Source organism: Emys orbicularis, chromosome 7, assembly GCF_028017835.1.
Source record: "Emys orbicularis isolate rEmyOrb1 chromosome 7, rEmyOrb1.hap1, whole genome shotgun sequence".
Lineage (NCBI taxonomy): Eukaryota > Metazoa > Chordata > Testudines > Emydidae > Emys > Emys orbicularis.
The window spans coordinates 35,878,373-35,898,753 of record NC_088689.1 but is presented as its reverse complement, the minus strand read 5'-3'; the positions used below and the strand labels follow the sequence as shown (position 1 = coordinate 35,898,753).

Genomic DNA, 20,381 nt, shown 5'->3' with positions numbered 1-20,381 from the left:
CCCCAGCAGTGGTCGGTTCAGCTGACGCAGGGGCTGCTTGAGCTGCTCAGGCCAGCTGCACTGGTCGCTGCACAAGTCACAGAATCTGTGACAATCTCGCAGCTTATCCATAATATACATAAACAATTATGGGATAACTGATGTCATTGAATGGGTAATATATTGCATTGTCATCAGTTGAATGGTGTAAATTTCAGGCATAGTCACTTATAGTTAATAAACATTTATCATGATAGGAAATAAAACTCTATCCTTGTGCTGTCTTCCATTTAAGGATCTTGCAGTATTTTTACACACATTCATGAATTTAGACTCCACAGGTGAAAGCTTGAGGCCATTGATGTCAATGGCAAAACTCCCATTCACTTCAACAGGACCAAGATTTCATCCTATGCTCTTGTAACGTAGGCCCCTATTTTTACAGATGAGGAAATCTGAGGCATTGAGATGTTACCTTGTCAAGGTCATACCACAGGTCTGTTGCAGAGCTGGGAATAGAAAGCAGATCTTCTGATGCCCAGTCTGAGGCCTTAACAAGACCATCCTTCCTATTTTAGAACTCCTTTTTAATAACCATTTTATTTCTGCACTGCTGAACATTTTCTCTTACTCAGAAATATTCTGTTTTTTGATTTAACATTGCAAATACTTCCTGATTGAGCATTGAGTCTGGATAGTTGGGTTCTACTCCTATTACAGTTAGCCATCAGAGGCATCCCTCTTAAAGACCAAGGTACCAAAACTTGTCCCAAGATTATGGTCTGATTTGCTTGAATCTGTTACTGGAAGGACTCTTTAGGCTCTGTCTCAAATCCTCTGATGATCAGGGACTCCAGTCCACATTCCTGTTTCATGGCACAGATTCCAGAAGATGCTCTTTGAAACCAGTCCCCACTGAAATCTGGAACTGCCATTGGTAAGGAGTTGGCTTGCTTCTTCAGTACCACCACAGTTGTGGTATTCAATCTTCAAGGTAGGTCACCCAGAGACCTCTGGTGACAAGTGACTTTCCTTGGTATAGAGTAATAACTACCTTGAGAACTTCAAACCAACAAGAGAGGTAATGGAGTCTCCATTTAAGTCTTCAAAGCAAGACTAGATGTTTTTCTGGGAGACATGTTTTAGTTAAACACAAGTAATTGGGCTCAGTGCAGAGATAACTGGATGGCATTCTGGATGGCTATACAGGAGGACAGACTAGATGATCGAATAGTCCTATCTAGCCTTAATCTGAATCTGGGGAGTTAAAAGTTCCAAAAAGTCTGTGCTGAGATCATGGGTCTGATCAGTCAATATCCTTGGCAGCTGTACCCCAGCTTGGAGTAGTACCATCTGCAATAGCATTAGTACTGTTCTTCACCAGGAAGCATAGTCAGCAGGGAGATGGTTTCCTCTAAGACAGAGTGCTTTTCACTGTTGCTGAGCAGAGAAACAGCCTTTGTCTTTCCTCATTCCCTCTCTCCTCAACCGTATGCAGCAGTTATTTGGTTCTAGGGAATGTCAAACTGCTACTAGGAGTGAAGGTTAGAGGTTCATACTGGGCTCCATTGGTTCCAGGATTCCCATATTTATCCTGTCTCATCAGCTTTCTTGTTGCCTTCCGTTTCCTGGGCTCCCTTAGGGGTATCTTGACTACAGACTTCAGGACTCCTCAGGTGAGTACAACAATTGAGACTCTTCCTTTTGAGGGACCGGAATTGAGCTCCAACATGGATGACTTTCTCTTTCCATGCCCTAAAGGACTCAAGCAGCTTGAGATCTTTGACCATTACCAAGAAGTTTTAAAAGGGTTATGTGACTTCTGGTGGAGCAAGAAAATAGCCCTGGTTAGCTCCCACTCACCCCTTCTCTAATTTTCAGCAAAATGTACAGCAGAGCCCTCCACTTACAGTGGCCCTATACCACTGAGGGAGTTGAGAGTAGAGACAGGTAAGAATAGATTGGTAGGAATAGGAGCAGAGAAGATCCGAGCAGGCTGAAGGCCTTTGTTCCCCACCACCACTGGAGGTACACTATCAGCATTGCTGGAGGTGAGCGAGAGGCCCATTTGCCTCCTTGCTGAGATGTACACAGTGAAAGGCTTTACCACACCCGTAGCCTTTCTGGTAGCAGGAGACAGTCTGTCTTTATTTTCTGGGAAGCTGAAAAGAGAAGTGAATGGGTTGGCCTGTCCACCCTACTTTCTAGGAGGTCTGTAAGGAGCAGCAGAATTGCAGCCTGAGGACGATCTCTTGAACTCACTGGTACTGCAGCAGCAGGATGCACACTGTTTTCCAGTCTGAAAGTTGAGAAGAGGCATGACTGGCAGGTCCATCCCCTTTGGAGAATCACAAAGAACAGCAGCGGTGCCAGAAAACAAAGTGTGAAGTAGGTGGACTTACAGTTAATATCTAGCTAGAAATCTGGGCAACAGTTGGCAACTCTGAAAAGTTCAGAGGAGGGTAAAACAAAAGAGGAAAATATACAAGTTAAAGAGCTGGAGTGAGAAGAAGACTTAGCAGTCCTGCAGATGGCTCAAGAGTGCCACAGATTACTGCCAATTTAACTCTGGTGCTGGAAACCTGCTTGAGCAAGCTTGGAGAAAAATTAAATGACAGTTGGACAGTGAATAGTCAGATGAACTAGTAGTATCCATTACAGAGATGGACTCTAGAATTACTGCATTGAGGATGACCTGGAGGGTCAAGAGGAGAGATGTATGACCCTAGTGTCTCCTATCAAAACATTGACTGAAAAGGTGGAATATGTGGAAAATGGGGGACCTAGGGAAAAAACCCAGGATTCTAGGGCTGCCGGAAGGGACCAAAGGCAAATAACGTATAAATACTTTGAAACTTGGCGTCTGAAAGTCTTGAATCGGTTGGTCAGATCAGATAAAGTTAAGATTGAAAGACCTCAATCCCGTGTGCTATCACTGCACAACAGAAATTTGACTAGACCACATCCTGTCATAGTACGGCTACACAACTTTAGAGACCAGGTTTTGGTTCTCAACACAGCTGGGAAGTTAAAAGAAATAAAAGTGGAGGGCGACTGTGTCAACTCCTATCAAGACCCTTTTATCGGTGCACAGAGGAAAAGGGTTGAGTTTACACAAGTCTGCACACAGCTCCATAGGAAAAAGCTTCAATCTGCATTCCCCCCCCCCCCCCCCCCGGGCAACCCTGAAAATATATGGGGTGGGTCAATCTCACACTCTTTATATACCAGAAGCATAAAAGTTCCTGAACTCAGTCCTGGAACCAAATGCAGGAGACCAAGAACTGGGAACTAATTAGATTAAAGTTAAATAGAGCTTAATCAAGGGCCCTATAAGTATCAGGAAAGTGGAATTGGGACAACTTTTGAATGTAATAAAACAAAATGGTTATGCGTGTTCAGGAAAATACTGCCTCCGTGGCAGAAATCTTTAGAATGATTTTATATTGTGTATTAGGAATATTAAGTAATTTTCAATAAATCATGGCACAGAAATTAAAGTTAGGAAAATTTGTAAGTATTAAGGATATTAGAAAATATCAAGTATAAGGAGGAAATTAAAATAGAATGTTTCTTTGAAATACATGGTTTAAGGTTGTTATAGTTGGTAATGATATTGAATGTATATGCAGGGAATCTGATAATAGGAAGGACTTCAGTTTTTTTCCTCCAAAACTGCCAAAGGGCATACTAGGATAAATCTAATTTTGATACCAAAAGTTCTTTTCCATTGAATTCTTAATGTTAGAGTTTGATTAATACATATCTTGGACCAGGTACCTGTCTTCATAAAAATAGTCTAATTCATGAATAAGGGAAAAGAAGAAATTTAGTAATATATTGTTAAAAGACAAAAACTTTGTGAATAAAATGGAAAAAACATTGATAGTTCTTGTGGATATATCCTGTATATAATTAGGTGGGAGGCCTTTAAAGCTATAATTATCCCAGAAAGTAGTTGTAGGGGAAAAGACCAGCAAAAATAAGTGGACATAGAGGAACAAATTTACAGTTTGCAGAAGCATTATTTTTTGACTGATGATACAAAGTTAAAACCAAGAGATTAAAAACACCAAGAGAGCGTTAGAAGCACTGGTAATAGAAAAAAACCCAAACAGCTCTCTTATTTGCCAGACAAAGGCTTTATGAATGGAGGTACAAATCTATCAGACTTATTTCCAGCCTAAGACCCAGAACAGCTATGCAGTACCTTAAGGACAAAATGGAATACAGCAAAAAAAAAAAAAGAAAAAAAAAAGGGGGGGGGGGGTGGTTACAAATTACTAGTGGAATATTTAAGAGAGAGATACTAGCAAATATGTATATATGGAAGAACTGAGAACTAGTATATTGCAGTATCTTAACATGCCCAGACTGACATACAATGAAAGAGTAGTACTAATTAGCTCAGTAACACAAGAAGAAATAGAAATGGTGTAGCCCTCACTAAAATCGGGGGAAAGTCCTGTTCCAGATGGATATGCTTCTGAAGTCTCTTAAAAATTTTAAAAAATAGGTAATGCCCTTGTTAACAAATGTATTTCAATCTTCTTGGGCAACTGACAGGTTTCAGAGTGGTAGCCGTGTTAGTCTGTATTGGCAAAAAGAATGAGTACTTGTGGCACCTTAAGAGACTAACAAATTTATTTGGGCATAAGCTTTCATGGGCTAAAACCCACTTCATCGGATGCATGCAGTGGAAAATACAGTAGGAAGATATATATACACAGAGAACATGAAAAAAGGGTGTTGCCATACCAACTCAAACGAGACTAATCAATTAAGGTGGGCTTTGTTGCAAGGATAGGTTCCTGGGTTAGTGTTTTTGTTGTGTGGTTGCTGGTGAGTATTTTCTTCAGGTTGGGGGGCTGTCTGTAAGCGAGGACTGGCTTGTCTCCCAAGGTCTGTGAGAGTGAGGGATCGTCCTTCAGGATAGGTTGTAGATCCTTGATGATGCGCTGGAGAGGTTTTAGTTGGGGGCTGAAGGTGACGGCTAGTGGCGTTCTGTTACTTTATTTGTTGGGCCTGTCCTGGAGTAAGGCCTTGTCTACACTATGGGGTTAGGTTGAATTTAGCCGCGTTAGGTCAATTTAAAAATGACTGCGTCCACACAACCAACCCTGTTCCGTCGACCTAAAAGTCTTTTAAAATCGACTTCTGTACTCCTCCCCGATTAGGTGATTGACGCAAAAATCGACTTTGCTGGGTCGAATTAGGGTTAGTGCGGACCCAAATCGACAGTATTGGCCTCTGGGAGCTATCCCAGAGTGCTCTATTGTGACTGCTCTGGACAGAACTTTGAATTCTGATGCCCTAGCCAGGTACACAGGAAAAGCCCTGGGAACTTTTGAATTTCATTTCCTGTTTGGTCAGCGTGGTGAACTCAGCAACACAGGTGACCATGCAGTCCTCCCCAGAATCGTAGAGCGTAGAATGTTTCTACACTCCCCCAATCATCTCTGTCCCTGAGGTTATATTAGAAGGCGAAAAAAACGCACTCGCGATGACATGTTTTCCGAGCTCATGCAGTCTTCCCGCACTGATAGGGCACAGCTTAATGCATGTAGGCATTCAGTGGCAGAGGCCAGGAAAGAATTAAGTGAGCGCAAAGAGTGGAGGCAGGACGCGATGCTGAGGCTAATGTGGGAGCAAATGGACATGATGAAGCATCTGTTGGAGCTGCAGGAAAGCCAACAAGAACACAGATCCCCGTTGCCGAGACTGCGGGAACTGTGGGATAGCTCCGTAAGTGAGGATGCACTCCACCGACTTAATGTGCTTAGTGTGGACATACGCAATCGACTGTATAAAATCGATTTCTAAAAATCCATGTCTAGAAAATTGACCTAATTTTGTAGCGTAGACATGCCCTAAGTGACTTCTAGGTATTCTTCTGGCTCTGTCAATCTGTTTCTTCACTTCAGCAGGTGGGTATTGTAGTTTTAAGAATGCTTAATAGAGCTCTTGGAGGTGTTTGTCTCAGTCTGAGGGATTGGAGCAAATGCGGTTGTATCTTAGAAATTGGCTGTAGACAATGGATTGTGTGATGTGGTCTGGATGAAAGCTGGAGGCATGTAGGTAAGTATAGCGGTCAGTAGATTTCCAGTATAGGGTGGTGGTTATGTGACAATGGTTTATTAGCTCTTTAGTGTCCAGGAAATGGATCTCTTGTGTGGACTAGTCCAAGCTGAGGTTGATGGTGGGATGGAAATTGTTGAAATTATGGTGGAATTCCTCAAGGGCTTCTTTCCATGGGTCCAGATGATGATGATGTCATCAATGTAGTGCAAGTAGAGCAGGGGGGCTAGGGGATGAGAGCTGAGGAAGCATTGTTCTAAGTCAGCCATAAAAATGTTGGCATAATGTGGGGCCATGCGGGTACCCATAGCAGTGCTGCTGACTTGAAGGTATACATTGTCCCCAAATGTGAAATAGTTGTGGGTGAGGACAAAGTCACAAAGTTCAGCCACCAGGTTTGCCGTGACATTATCGGGGATACTGTTCCTGACGGTTTGTAGTCCATCTTTGTGTGGAATGTTGGTGTAGAGGGCTTCTACATCCATAGTGGCCAGGATGGTGAAAACGCCATCTCCGTTGCCAACTCTGCCCACATCTATTCAAGGGACACCATCATAGGACCTAATCACATCAGCCACACCATCAGAGGCTCGTTCACCTGCACATCTACCAATGTGATATATGCCATCATGTGCCAGCAATGGCCCTCTACCATGTACATTGGCCAAACTGGACAGTCTCTACGCAAAAGAATAAATGGACACAAATCAGACATCAAGAATTATAACATTCAAAAATCAGTCAGAGAACACTTCAACCTCCTTGGTCACTCAATTACAGACCTAAAAGTTGCAATTCTCCCACAAAAAAAACTTAACCCAGACTCCAACGAGAAACTGCAGACTGGAATTAATTTGCAAACTGGACACCATTAAATTAGGCTTGAATAAAGACTGGGAGTGGATGGGTCATTACACAAAGTAAAAACTATTTCCCCATGCTAATTTTTCCCCTACTGTTTCTCACACCTTCTTGTCAACTGTTTGAAATGGGCCATCCTGATTATCACTACAAAAGTTTTTTCTCCTGCTGATAATAGCCCACCTTAATTGATTAGTCTCGTTAGAGTTGGTATGGCAACACCCATTTTTTTCATGTTCTCTGTGTGTGTGTGTGTGTGTGTGTGTGTGTGTGTGTATGTATCTCTCTCTCTCTCTCTCTCTCTTCCTACTGTATTTTCCAGTACATGCATCTGATGAAGTGGGTTTTAGCCCATGAAAGCTTATGCCCAAATAAATTTTAGTCTCTAAGGTGCCACAAGTACTCCTCGTTCTTTTTTCTTTGGGCAACTGAGTGCTTACCAAATACCTTTGATCAAGCAGAGAGAGATTTTTGATACCTAAACCAAATAAAAACATAACAAATCCAGCATTTCATAGGCCCAGCTCATTAATAAATATAGAGTCATCCAGATTAGAGATGACAATGCCTAAGTTAATGGAACAAAGCCCAACTGGTTTTATAAAAGGAAGAAGCCCCTGAAATAATATAAGAAATCTCCTACGTGTGCTGCAGCATTCCTCAAGCGCTAATAAAGAGGCCTGCGTTCTTACGATGAATGCAGAAAAGGCTTTTGACTCGGTAGAATGCCCTTTTTTATTTAGAATGTTGGAGATGTATAGGTTTTGGGAATGCTTTCAAAGTGGATTTAAAATCTACAGAAATCCTATGACGTGTATTTGGTGAAATGTCATAAAGACCGAGCCTATACCTTCAGACAAAGAAACAAGACACTGGTGTCACTTATTTGATTTGATCATTGAACATTTAGCACAAAAGAACTTAAGATCCTGAATTCAGGGAACTAAGTATATTGGGAATAGAAAGTTTCATTATACACTAATCTTATTCTTTTGATAAAAGATATCAATAAAAGCTGGCCTGTATTGCAGGAAATAATTGAAACGTATGGTACAGGAATATAGATTTAGTTGGTCTAAATTAGAGATACTATGCCTCGGCTCCAAAAGATGCTTAATAAACGCCCTCTGAAAGTAGTTGATAATAAAATTAGATATTTAGGCATTAATATAACACCTGAAGTGGGGGAGCTGTTTAATTTAAATATTGAGCCATTAATGAAAATTATTTTCAGTGATGTGGGAAGGTTAACATACCTATGTTTGACTTTGATAGGTAGAATTCATGTACTTAAAATGAATGTCTTCCCCAGGGTCTTTTTCTATGGTTCTCTTTACACCCCCTGAAAATGTCTTCAAGACATTTAATGTTAAGATTCCTGTGGTCAGTTGGGAACACAAGAATCAAAATGGAATGGCTGGAATCTCCAGTTGAAATGGGAGGTTAGGTGCTACCAAACTTCAGAGATACTGTAGGTAGCAAAAATTAGACCAGTATTGGAATGGATCTCTAACAGCGCAACTTCCTCATGCATACAGATAGAACAGAAGCTGCCAAACTCAATATAATTGTATAATTATGTACCAGACTTGTATCCCAAAATTCTAGCATCCATGAAACATCACCTACTACTAAAAAGTTTAGTGTTTTCAAACCCAGGTTGAATAAGTAAGTTTTTAGATGTTGGGCCAAATTTGCCCCAACAAATGGAAGATTTTCTTTAGGGATGGGCAACCCTTAAACAGATATCTGATATATTAAAAAAAGAAAAGAATGCACAATTTAAGTTTGTACAGATGGTTTACTTTATCAAAAATTCCTTTCAGAGAAGAAAGGAACCAACAAGGCAATTAGTATTAGAAAATGTTATATAAGGTCTCAGAGTTTCAGCCCTCAAGAGTGTCTAGAATGTATAATCTCATGACTGTTTTTAAAGAAGAAATTAAACAAAGCTATTAAGTTATGAAGTGCACACTGTAAATATGAAATAACAGCAAAAGAATGGAATGAAATAATGTAATGGTAAATATTGGCTCTAAGACTAACCAAATAGTACAAATTCAGTACTATTCAGTTTATAGCAGGAATAGTCACTTGGCGGACCACAGGACAAATCCAGACTGCCAGACGCTTTTGAATGGACCTCAAAATCTTTTTATTTACTTACTATAATTTTTATTTTTCTCTAGTCTGGACCTTGACTATACCTTGACAAAGAAATTTGGACCTTGACAAAAATTAGTCTACCCCTGGTTTACAGAATGTAGGTTTCTCCATCTCAGTATTATTTATTTTATTATATAGCCCCAGATGTCTGTCTGAAATGTAAAACAGTCAGCCCTCTTTCATATATATGATATGGTACTGCTGGATGGTAAAACACTTTTGGAAAACCATCATGAAATAAAAAAAACAAAAAAATCAGTGATAGAACTTGAATTGGACTTACAAGATGTGTTGGGAGTTAGCCTGTTAAAAAGATTCAAACCAGGAATAAGGAAGCTATTCTTGCTATTGCTATGTTTTATAAGCAAAAAAAAAAAAAAAAAGCTATCTTAAACTTGTGGACCCAGGATTCCTACTGTAGATAACTGGAATAAAATATTAATAAACTATCTTATACTGAAATTATTTTTCGTGAGTATAGTGCCAGATGGATTTCACCAAGAAAATAGTACACCTTTCACAGGAAAACATAATAGAAATATTGAAATCACTGAGATGCTTTGTAAGAAACAGTAATTCTATACTTAGGCAAGAAGACTATTCAGAGGATGATAATTGAATTACTCCCTCCCACACACCTTAACTTTCCTTTCTTTCTGTTCTTCTGAGACTTTCCCCCTCGACTCCAGAAAACAATGTTTTCTAAAAAAGAAAAACAAAGTTAATATGAATGAAGCAACAGAGAGTCCTGTGGCACCTTTAAGACTAACAGATGTATTGGAGCATAAGCTTTCGGATGCATCCGACGAAGTGGGCATTCACCCACGAAAGCTTATGCTCCAATACATCTGTTAGTCTTAAAGGACCCACAGGACTCTCAGTCTGGATCTGTAAAAAGCAACGAACACGGCTACCCCTCTGATACTTAATATGAATGGTTTATGTATTACTGACCACCCTCCCAGTGTGTTCTTTTTTTAAAAAGAAAATGTTAACGATATAACCTATGGTAAATATACAATATGTTGCTTAATATTAACTCTATATTAAGATATGTACCTATACATGTCAAGACAGTGTCATTTACAACAAGAAATTACAATGACCCAAAATATCAATACATAAAATCTCTCCTCAATTAAAAAAACATCTTTAAAAAGAACAAAATGTCCTGGTATTGGGTTGTTCCTAGGTATCAACCCACTCAGAAAGTTTACCATTGGCATAGAAGCCCTCCCAGAAGGAGTCGAAGCACAGCCACATATTGTGCTTAGAAGCATGGTTGGTTATGCTGTTCGGTAACTTCGGATCTAGCAACTATTTGGGGATCTATACTCCTTTTGGCAACCACCTTTTGTCCTTCCTTGTGGTATGAAGTGAAATTACTTTGACCAAACTGGTCCTGGAAAGAGTGGATCAAGGATGCACCCTCTAATTCTGCTCTTGCATTCCTATCGTTTTTTTCCCTCTCTCACAAGACAGTGCTAAGTGAATAAATTGTATCCTTCCTCTATATGGCATAATAGAGATGGTCCCTAATATGTTAATGGAAGAGGAGTTCATTGTCATTACTTCCTATTACCAAGACCGGGTAGGGGTTTCATCCCATTGTGGACTTCAGATGACTCAACAAATTTGTCATGCCTCAAAAATTCTGCTTGGTGATCAATCCCTTCATAATCCAGTGCCTTCTACAACAGTGTTTTTCAACCTTTCAACACTACTGTACCCCTTTCAGGAGTCTGATTTGTCTTGTGTAACCCCAAGCTACACCTCACTTTAAACTGCTTACAACATCAGACATAAAAAATACAGAAAAGTGTCAACACACTATTACTGAAAAATTGTGTACTTTCTCATTTTTACCATATAAAAGAAATCGATTGGAATATAAATATTGTACGTACATTTCAGTGTATAGTATATAGAGCAGTATAAATAAGTTGTATGAAATTTTAGTTTGTACTGACTTCGCTAATGCTTTTAATGTATCCTGTTGTAGAACTCGGCAAATATTTTGATGAGTTAATGTACCCACGGAAGACCTCGGCGTACCCTCAGGGGTACAGTGTTCTCCTGGTTGAGAACCACTGATCTCCAGGATTGGTTTCTGGCTCCCAACTAGGACACATTTAAATTTAGTAATCCAGGAAGCTCATGGAAAGTATCCTCAATTCACTGTTGTTGATCAACTGTATCAGCTGCCTATAGTCTTCAGTGTCTAGCAGTGGTGGTAAATATTTTGAGACTGGGCTCTTGTACTCACCTTCGCTAATATGGGATAAGTCACTTCAGGGCTTGGAGAACCCTGAGGAGTGTCTGCTGATTATTTTACTCTTTCAGACCAAGAATTAGTCTAAAAAATGTCCATCTTGCTGCCGGCTGAGACACTAGAGTTGATGGGGCAGTCCTGCAATATAGATCAGTGAAAGCTTATTTTCTGCAGAACCAATGCTAAACTGTGGTTAGATGAGATGGGCTTGTGAGCTTATGTAAGTTCACTTACATCCTCAGTAAGGATGGTTAAGGACTGTATACTGACCTTGTTGGGATGACATCAACTATCATCTGTGTAACAGTGGCATCACTTTACTATTCTGATGGACAAAACTTTGCCAAGGCTGCAAAGGCGTCCCATTCTAGACATTGCTGCCTACATTACTACTCATGGATGCTTCCACTTGGCAATGGGGAGATCACCTGGACCAGATATTAACTTAAGTGCTCTGGACTCGGAGAGTCCAGCCTTACTGCTTTGCAGGAGCAAAGAGCAATTTGCTTGACTTGTGAGGCATGCCTACCTCAACGTAGGCATTTCTCTCTCAAAATGCTCACAAATACTACCCTCTATCTTGTATGTCATCTCTCATTATGGTTGGTTGAGCTCTTCTTGAGTCATAGATTCTAAGGTCAGAAGGGAGCATTATGATCATCTAGTCCAGGGGTTGGCAACGCTTGGCACGCGGCTCGCCAGGGTAAGCACCCTGGCAGGCCGGGCCAGTTTATTTACCTGCTGACACGGCAGGTTCAGCCGATCGCGGCACCCACTCGCCGCGGTTCGCCGTCCCGGGCCAGTGGGGGCAGCGAGAATCGGCGCAGGCAAGGGATGTGCTGGCCGCGGCTTCCCGCCGCCCCCATTGGCCCGGGACAGCGAACTGCGGTGAGTGGGGGCCGCAATCGGCCGAACCTGCCGCGTCAGCAGGTAAATAAACTGGCCCGGCCCGCCAGGGTGCTTACCCTGGCGAGCCGCGTGCCAAACGTTGCCGACCCCGGATCTAGTCTGACCTCCTGTATAGCACAGGCCATAGAAATTTCCCAAAATAATTTCTAGAGCATATATTTTACAAAAACATCCAATCTTGATTTAAAAATTCAGTGATGGAGAAGCCACCTCAACCCTTGAGATCCACTGGAAAAATTTACCATCATTAAAAATTTACACCTTATTTGCAGTCTGAATTTGTCTAGCTTCAACTTACAGCCAACTTACTACAACAATTTGATTGTTATACGTTTCTCTCTAGATTGAAGAGCCCATTATTAAATATTTGTTCCCCATGTTGGTACTTATAGACTGTAATCAAGTCACCCATTAACCTTCTCTTTGTTGAGCTAAATAGATTGAGCTCTGAGTCTGTAGCTATAAGGCAAGGGAAACATTCAGGTCAGTGTCTTGAACTGAAAGTGCAGAGCTCAACATAAGTGATCCCCAAAGGAAACAGTCTTTGGATTTCTGTTCCAGAGGGGAGGAAATTGTTGGGTAGATCAGTGTGCCATCATTGGAACAAGAAATAATACCAGGTTTTTTTTCTCCGGGGGAGGTGGGGGAATCATGGCTGACAGTCGTCCATCTTGTGAACAGTCTCAAATCTCCTTGTGCATTTCTTCCAATCCCTTTCATACCCAGACTGATAAGTGTAGGCAGGAGAGGAACACTGTGTTAAGCAGCCCTAGCCTGGGCAAAGCACTTTGGTGATCAGGCCAAGGATTTGTTACTGGATCTGTAAGTCCCGCTGCCTGGCATTCCAGATTTGATGTCACAGAGCCGAAGCTGGATTCTCCATCCTATGTCTCTGTATTTGACTGCTTGAATGTGGACAACCAAAACAGAAGATAATGAAAAGGAAAGCAGAAAATCTTTTGCTATGAAGCAGTTTTCTGTACAGCCACAATAAAACAGAAGTGATCTCTTTAAATCCATCCTGTTCATTATAGTCTTTCTTCTGTATTTTTTCCTCTGTTCAGCAAGTTCAACTTGCCATAGTCTGCTTTCAACTCCCTAGTGCTAAATTGTTTTCTCACCTTCTCTTCATTATGACTAAAATGATTACTCCATATGCTTTGCCTTTGAGTCACCTTCATCTTAAGTTATCAATATGGTGCTCACATGTCTCATCAGATTACTTTCTTCAAGTCCATTGCATCAGCCTACAATGGCAGAGATACAGATGCTACTGGCTGACCCATTTTACATAGTGCTCCATAGGACTCTGCTGGTGCTTCACCCTTACTCCCAAATTCCTATCCTAAGGGATTTCTGGCTTCCAGTGAATCCAGTCAGCCTGCCTGTGTTTTTTCCTAAGCCCCACTTACATCCCTTGTTGAGTATGGGTTCTACGCATAAAATGTCAGAAAGGGTGGGAAATCTTCCCCAACCTGGTGGTCCAACCCAAATTAATATTGCAAGTGTATCTTTTGCTGTCTGCCCTCCACAGTTCCAAATATTAATTCTAATTGCTTTAGAATGTAGAAGAGATGTACTTGGTTTTGAGAATAAACACTGTACATTATCTGCAAATTATAGACTTTAAATAAAAGTTAGATGAGCAAAATAACATTTCCGTAAAGTTAGATGGCTAAAGGAGAAATTTTCATTTTGCAAAGCAATATCATAGGTATGTAATCAATGACATTTGGATATTTTAAAATATGCAAATTAAATGACTGTAGGGCACCTGGATGTTACTTGGGTTATATTATCTTGAGTTCCTTGTTTTCAAACATGAAGCATGACTGTACAAAAGTATAAGCATGCAATATTTCAGCAGCAGTAACCTTTTTTTCATTTTATGAAAAAGATTTTTGAGTTTACTAATGCTTTACACACAATCCATGTACATTTACTCGAGGTCCAGGAGAAATTAGTATCTGGTTCTAAAGACATAACATTTTTCTTGAGTAGTCAGTGTCAAATGTGGTGTAAAATTAACTAATGACATTGTATTGGAAATACTCTGTTTTTAGAAAACTACCATTACTCTTCATCTTTTAAAATGCAAGCAGTTACTTTTAAGGTTGTTGTACTGCTGTGTTGAGGCTTTTTAACTTTTTGTGAAGGCTTAGAAAAATGCCTTATTTGACAACCCTGGAAACTAAAACTCATCCACAAAGCCAGTAAACTACTGGCAGAACCAGTGCCAGCTTCTCCCCTTCTGCCCTCCCATGTATTCCAACTCTAACCTCATGGGGCTATCTCTAGGGATGAATCTGTGTTCATTAAGCCATTTGACCCCCCTGAAACTGCTTACAAGGGTGCCAATTGTAACTGTGTTCTAAAATATTTTTCTGTAGATGAAATTGCAGTCCTAGGATTCAGTGCTATACTCACATCTGTTCTTATTTTAACACATCAGTTTAACCACAGAGGTTCTTCTGGAGTATTATGACTGATAACTAGAGCTTGTTTTTGCTTGAGCTTTCCAGGATTTTAGCAGCTCATGTTTCTTTTCAATGTGAACAGCATGTACTGCCATGGCTAATTTAATTCATTCTGGCTGATGTGCAAACACACTTTGTTAAGTGTAAACACTTGTATGTTGTTTCTTATTGAACATTGCCAGGTGACACATCATATATAATAACGGCACTTTTGGTGTATCATGGTTATAGTTCAGCTTGTAGAGCTGCTACATGAAGTGTAGAAAAGACTTTTTCCTCTTCCCCCTTTCCCACCATTAAGGGGGGGAGGGGGAAGGGTGTTTGGACAGTGCTTTAGCTGACCTGAACAAAACAGGGAAAACTTGACCTTGTTCCTACTTAGTTCAGAAAATTTATCACTTATAATTCTGTGGGTTCTATTCCTCGAATTCCAATTGACTGACTGTGGTAAGTGAGGGACACTTAGAGGGAAACTGTCAGATTAAATTTGACCTCAAATTTAGATTTTTATTTAAATAAACTTTTACAAAATCCAAGATTAATAGGAAAAAATACTAGTACTGTTTTAAAAACAGATCAAAATTCCTGTTAGGTTTTGCAACTCAAACAATCCAAACTTGTGCTAGTGTGTGAGAAGATAAAAATGAAATGGGAAACAAAGTGAAATTCATTAGCCTACCTCAGGGGTAGGCAACCTATGGCACGCGTGCCAAAGGCGGCACGTGAGCTGATTTTCAGTGGCACTCACTGCCCGGGTCCTGGCCACCGGTCCCGGGGGGCTCTGCATTTTAATTGAATTTTAAATGAAGCTTCTTAAACATTTTTAAAACCTTATTTATTTTACATACAACAATAGTTTAGTTATATATTATAGACTTACAGAAAGAGACCTTCTAAAAACATTAAAATGTATTACTGGCACGCGAAACCTTAAATTAGAGTGAATAAATGAAGACTCAGCACACCACTTCTGAAAGGTTGCTGATCCCTGGTCTACCTAAACTGTGGTCTATGAAAAGTAGATTACATTTATTTTTAAAATGTCCAGTTTCATTAATTTATGGTGCTTTCTGTAAAATAGGTAATAACACTTTAAAAAAACCCACCCAAAATAAGCAAATAAAAGCTATTCTTGTTTAACTTTAAAATGAGTGTACTCTCCACATCAAGAGGATGTGATGAAACCGGTTTGAAGGGCTTCGAGAATTTTGATTGTACCACATTATAAAAACACGACCGTCTAACATTGACACTCACTTAAATCAGTGTATGTATCAAATTTAGCCCAAAGTATTCTTATCTTCATGCTGCCATCTGAAACTTTAGTAACATTGTAGAGGATTATATTGCAAAATTATCATTAGCGTTTTAGCACTGGAAAAAAACAGCCATCAATCTCTAAAAATAGATTAAATGTTAAGTGATGCTGGTTCAAATAATTGGAAAATAACATGCTTCCTCCCTCTCTGTGTGCCCAAAGTACTAATTGGAACTCCTTATGCAGTGCGTTAATGGCTAATAATGGCTATTTCAATCCATTTTGGAATTTGATTTTTAATTGCACTGGTGGAATGAGGATAATCAATGGGACACCGTAATACCAGGGTACAAAATATATGGACAGAATAGGTTGTACTGGTGGGGGAGTGGCACTGTGTGTGAAAGAAAGCATAGAGTCAAATGAAGTAAAAATCTTAAATGAACCAAACTATACTATAGAATCTCTATCGATAGTATTTCCATGCTCTAATAAGAATATAGCAGTAGGGATATATTACCGACCACCTGATCAGGATGGTGATAATGACTGTGAAATGCGCAGGGAGATTAGAGAGACTATAAAAATAAACTCAGTAATAATGGGGGATTTTAGCTATCCCCAGAGTGACTGGGTACATGTCACCTCAGAATGGGATGCATAGAGAAAGTTTCTTGACACCTTAAATGACTGCTTCCTGGAGTAGATAGTCCTGAAACCCACAAGTGGAAAGGCAGTTCTTGATTTAGTCCTAAGTGGCGCACAGGATCTGTTTCAAGAGGTGAGTATAGCTGAACTGGTGATCATAACATAATAAAATTTAACCTCCCTGTGAGGGGTTGGGGGACACCGAAGCAGGCCACCATGGTAGCATTTAATTTCAGTAAGGGGAACTATACAAAAATTAGGAAGCTAGTTAAACAGAAATTAAAAGGTACAGTTCCAGAAGTGAAATCCTTGCAAGCTGCATGGAAACTTTTTAAAGGCACGATAAGAGTCTCAATTTAAAGGTATACCCCAAATTAAAAAACATAGAGGACCAAAAAAGTGCCATTGTGGCTAAACAACAAAATAAAAGAAGCAGTGAGAGGCAAAAAGTGGAAGTTAAATCCTATTGAGAAAAATAGAAAAGAGCATAAACTCGGGCAAGTGAAGTGTAAAAATATAATTAGGAAGGCCAAAAAAGAATTTGAATAACAGCTAGCCCAAGATTGAAGTGGGGGGAGGGGGGGAGAGTCAAGAAATTTAAGTACCTCACAAGCAGGAAGGCTGCTAAACAACCCATGGGGCCACTGGATGATCGAGATGCTAAAGGAGCACTTAAGGCTGTAGCCCGCGAAAGCTTATGCTCAAATAAATTTGTTAGTCTCTAAGGTGCCACAAGTACTCCTGTTCTTTTTGCTACTACTGTGAAACCTGTCATTAAGGAAGATTAGCCATTGCAGAGACACTAAATGAATAATTTGCATCGGTCTTCATGGCTGAGAGTGTGAAGGAGATTCCCAAACATGAGCTGGTCTTTTTAGGTGACAAATCTGAGGATCTGTCCCAGATTGAGGTGTCATTAGATGAGGTTTTGGAACAAATTAATAAATTAAACAGTAATAAATCACCAGGACCAGATGGTATTCTGAAGGAACTCAAATGTGAAATTGCAGAACTACTAACTGTAGTTTGTAACCTATCATTTAAATCAGCTTCCGTACCAGTTGACTGGAGGATAGCTACTGTGAGACCAATTTTTAAAAAAGGCTCCAGAGGCGATCCTGGCAAGTAGAGGCTGGTGAGCCTAAATTTAGTACCTGGCAAATTGGTTGAAACGATAGTAAATAACAGAATTATCTGACTCATAGATGAGCACGATTTGTTGGGGAAGAGTCAACATGCTTTTATAAACACAAATCATGCCTCACCAGTTTATTAGAATTCTTTGAGAGGAGTCAAACATGTGGACAAAGGTGATCCAGTGGATATAATGTACTTAAATTTTCAGAAAGCCTTTGACAAGGTCCCTCACCAAAGGCTCTTAAGCAAAATAAGCTTATCATGGGATAAGAGGGAAGGTAGTCTCATGGATCAGCAACTGGTTAAAAGATAGGAAACAAAGGATAGTAATAAATGATCAGTTTTCAGATGGAAAGAGGTAAATAGTGGTGTCCCCCAGGGGCCTGTACTGAGACCAGTATTGTTCAACATATTCATAAATGGTCTGGAAAAAGGGGTAAACAGTGAAGTGGCAAAGTTTGCAGATGATACAAAACTACTAAAGGTAGTTAAATCCAAAGCAGACTGCAAAGAGTTACAAAGGGATCTCACAAAACTGGGAGACTGGGCAACAAAATGGCAGGTGAAATTCAATGTTGATAAATGCAAAGCAGTGCATATTGGAAGACATAATCCGAACTATGCATATAAAATGATGGTATCTAAATTATCTGTTACCACTCAAGAAAGAGATCTTGGAGTCATTGTGGATAGTTCTCTGAAAACATCCGCTCAATGTGCAGTGGCAGTCAAAAAAGCTAACACAATGTTGGGAATCATTAGGAAAGGGATAGATAAATAAGAACGAAAATATCATATTGCCTCTGTATAAATCCATGGTACGCCCACATTTTGAATACCACATGCATCTCAAAAAAGGTATATTGGAATTGGAAAAGGAACATGAAAGGGCAATAAAAACTGTTAGGGGTATGGAACAGTTTCCATATGAGGAGAGATTAATAAGACTGGGACTGTTCAGCTTTGAAAAGAGACCTTGAATAGGGGAATATGAGAGGTCTGTAAAATCATGAATGGTGTGAAGAAAGTGAACAAATAAGTGTTATTTATTCCTTCAGATAACTTCATTGTGTGATCCCCGGTTCTTGTGTTAACAGGCAGCAGGTTTAAAACAAACAAAAGGAAGTATTTTTTCACACAGCACATAATCAACCTGTGGAACTCTTTGTCAGAGGATTTTGTGAAGGCCAAGACTATAACAGGGTTCAGAAAAGAACTAGATAAATTCATGGAGGACAGGTCTATCTGAGAATATTAGCCAGGATGGGCAGGAATGCAAAACTCTGAAGTGTCTCTAGCCTCTGTTTGCCAGAAACTGGGAATGAGCAATGGGATGTTTATCTGTTCTGTTAACTCCCTCTGAAACACCTGGCATTGGCCACTGTGGGAAGACAGGATACTGGGCTGGATGGAGCATTGGTCTGACCCAGTATGGCTGTTGTGTTCTTATGATATTTATACTTGATTGGTGTATCAGTACAGGTGCATCAGTAAACTTTATAGAGAAGCGCATAAGATATGTTTCTGGTAAATATTCTGTGTATATGATTACATTGAAAGTAATAATTATAGCAATTATTTTTATTGAAATAGTTAACTAGACATCCTTCTGGTAAAAAATGTAAAACTAAAACGCAGTAATACAAGTTTAAAAAAAAAATCTATATTGTTGAGAAATGGAGCATGAATATTAAAAATACATTTTGTAATTAACTATATGGGCCTAAAACCTGCTGCCTTCACTTATACAAATAGTCCTGTTGATGCTATTGAGGCTACTTATATGAGCAAGACGTGCAGGGTTCGGCCCCATCAGTGTGTCTCAAGAGATATTGTGGGGAAATAGCCTGAATTTCAAACTCAAAACTGCTTAGTTTGAAATTCATATGAAAACGTTTTTTGTATTGTAAATATATTAAAATATCTTTGAAACAGTAGTAGCCAAAATACATTTATGTAAATTCCCTTTTCTCTTTTAAGGTTTTTGGATTCAAAACATAAAAACCATTACAAGATATACAATCTGTAAGTATACTTTTATATCTACACCTTTCAAAACAATGTTATAAACATAGCTCATGAGTGAAAATGGTTTCTTTTTATGCTTGGACATAACTGAACATATTGTTTTACAGATTTCTTAAAACAATTATTTCAAGAAAACTACTTGAGAGCACTGTTACTTCATTTAGTAAAGTGTAATGAAGAAATTACATGGAATGCTTGTATGGGCTTGTGTTACTTGATCTACTTTAAATTTGCATGGCTTACAGCCCATTTTAGATCCTGTAACCATGTGGTAAATTCAGAAGTAATTCACATCATGGTTTCTGGTAATACATTAATGACATCTTCAGTGATGGAATTGCAAAATAGATATCTTCTGTTGTTCTGAAATTTATTTATTTATATAGCACTGTATTAGTAGTATACACTTTATTTAAACAGCTCTATTTTGCATCTACATGAACTCTTGCTATCCCCATGTGCAATTTTGAATAAGTTATTGCAACAGTTGAGCTTGCCTTAGTTTTATAGGTACAATGCTTGCTTCTGTGGATTGAGTAGTTATACATACATTTATCTATTATCAAAA

The 20,381-nt window shown here is 39.4% G+C and overlaps 1 protein-coding gene across 1 annotated transcript in view; it reads left to right on the top strand.

Annotated features, from left to right (window-relative positions):
* Window positions 1-20,381, top strand: part of PTEN (phosphatase and tensin homolog) — a 102,074-nt gene that overhangs the window by 32,922 nt on the left and 48,771 nt on the right. The window contains exon 3 of the mRNA XM_065407616.1: window positions 19,766-19,810. Within this exon, the coding sequence (XP_065263688.1) occupies window positions 19,766-19,810 (45 nt within the window). The remainder of the gene's footprint in view (window positions 1-19,765; window positions 19,811-20,381) is intronic.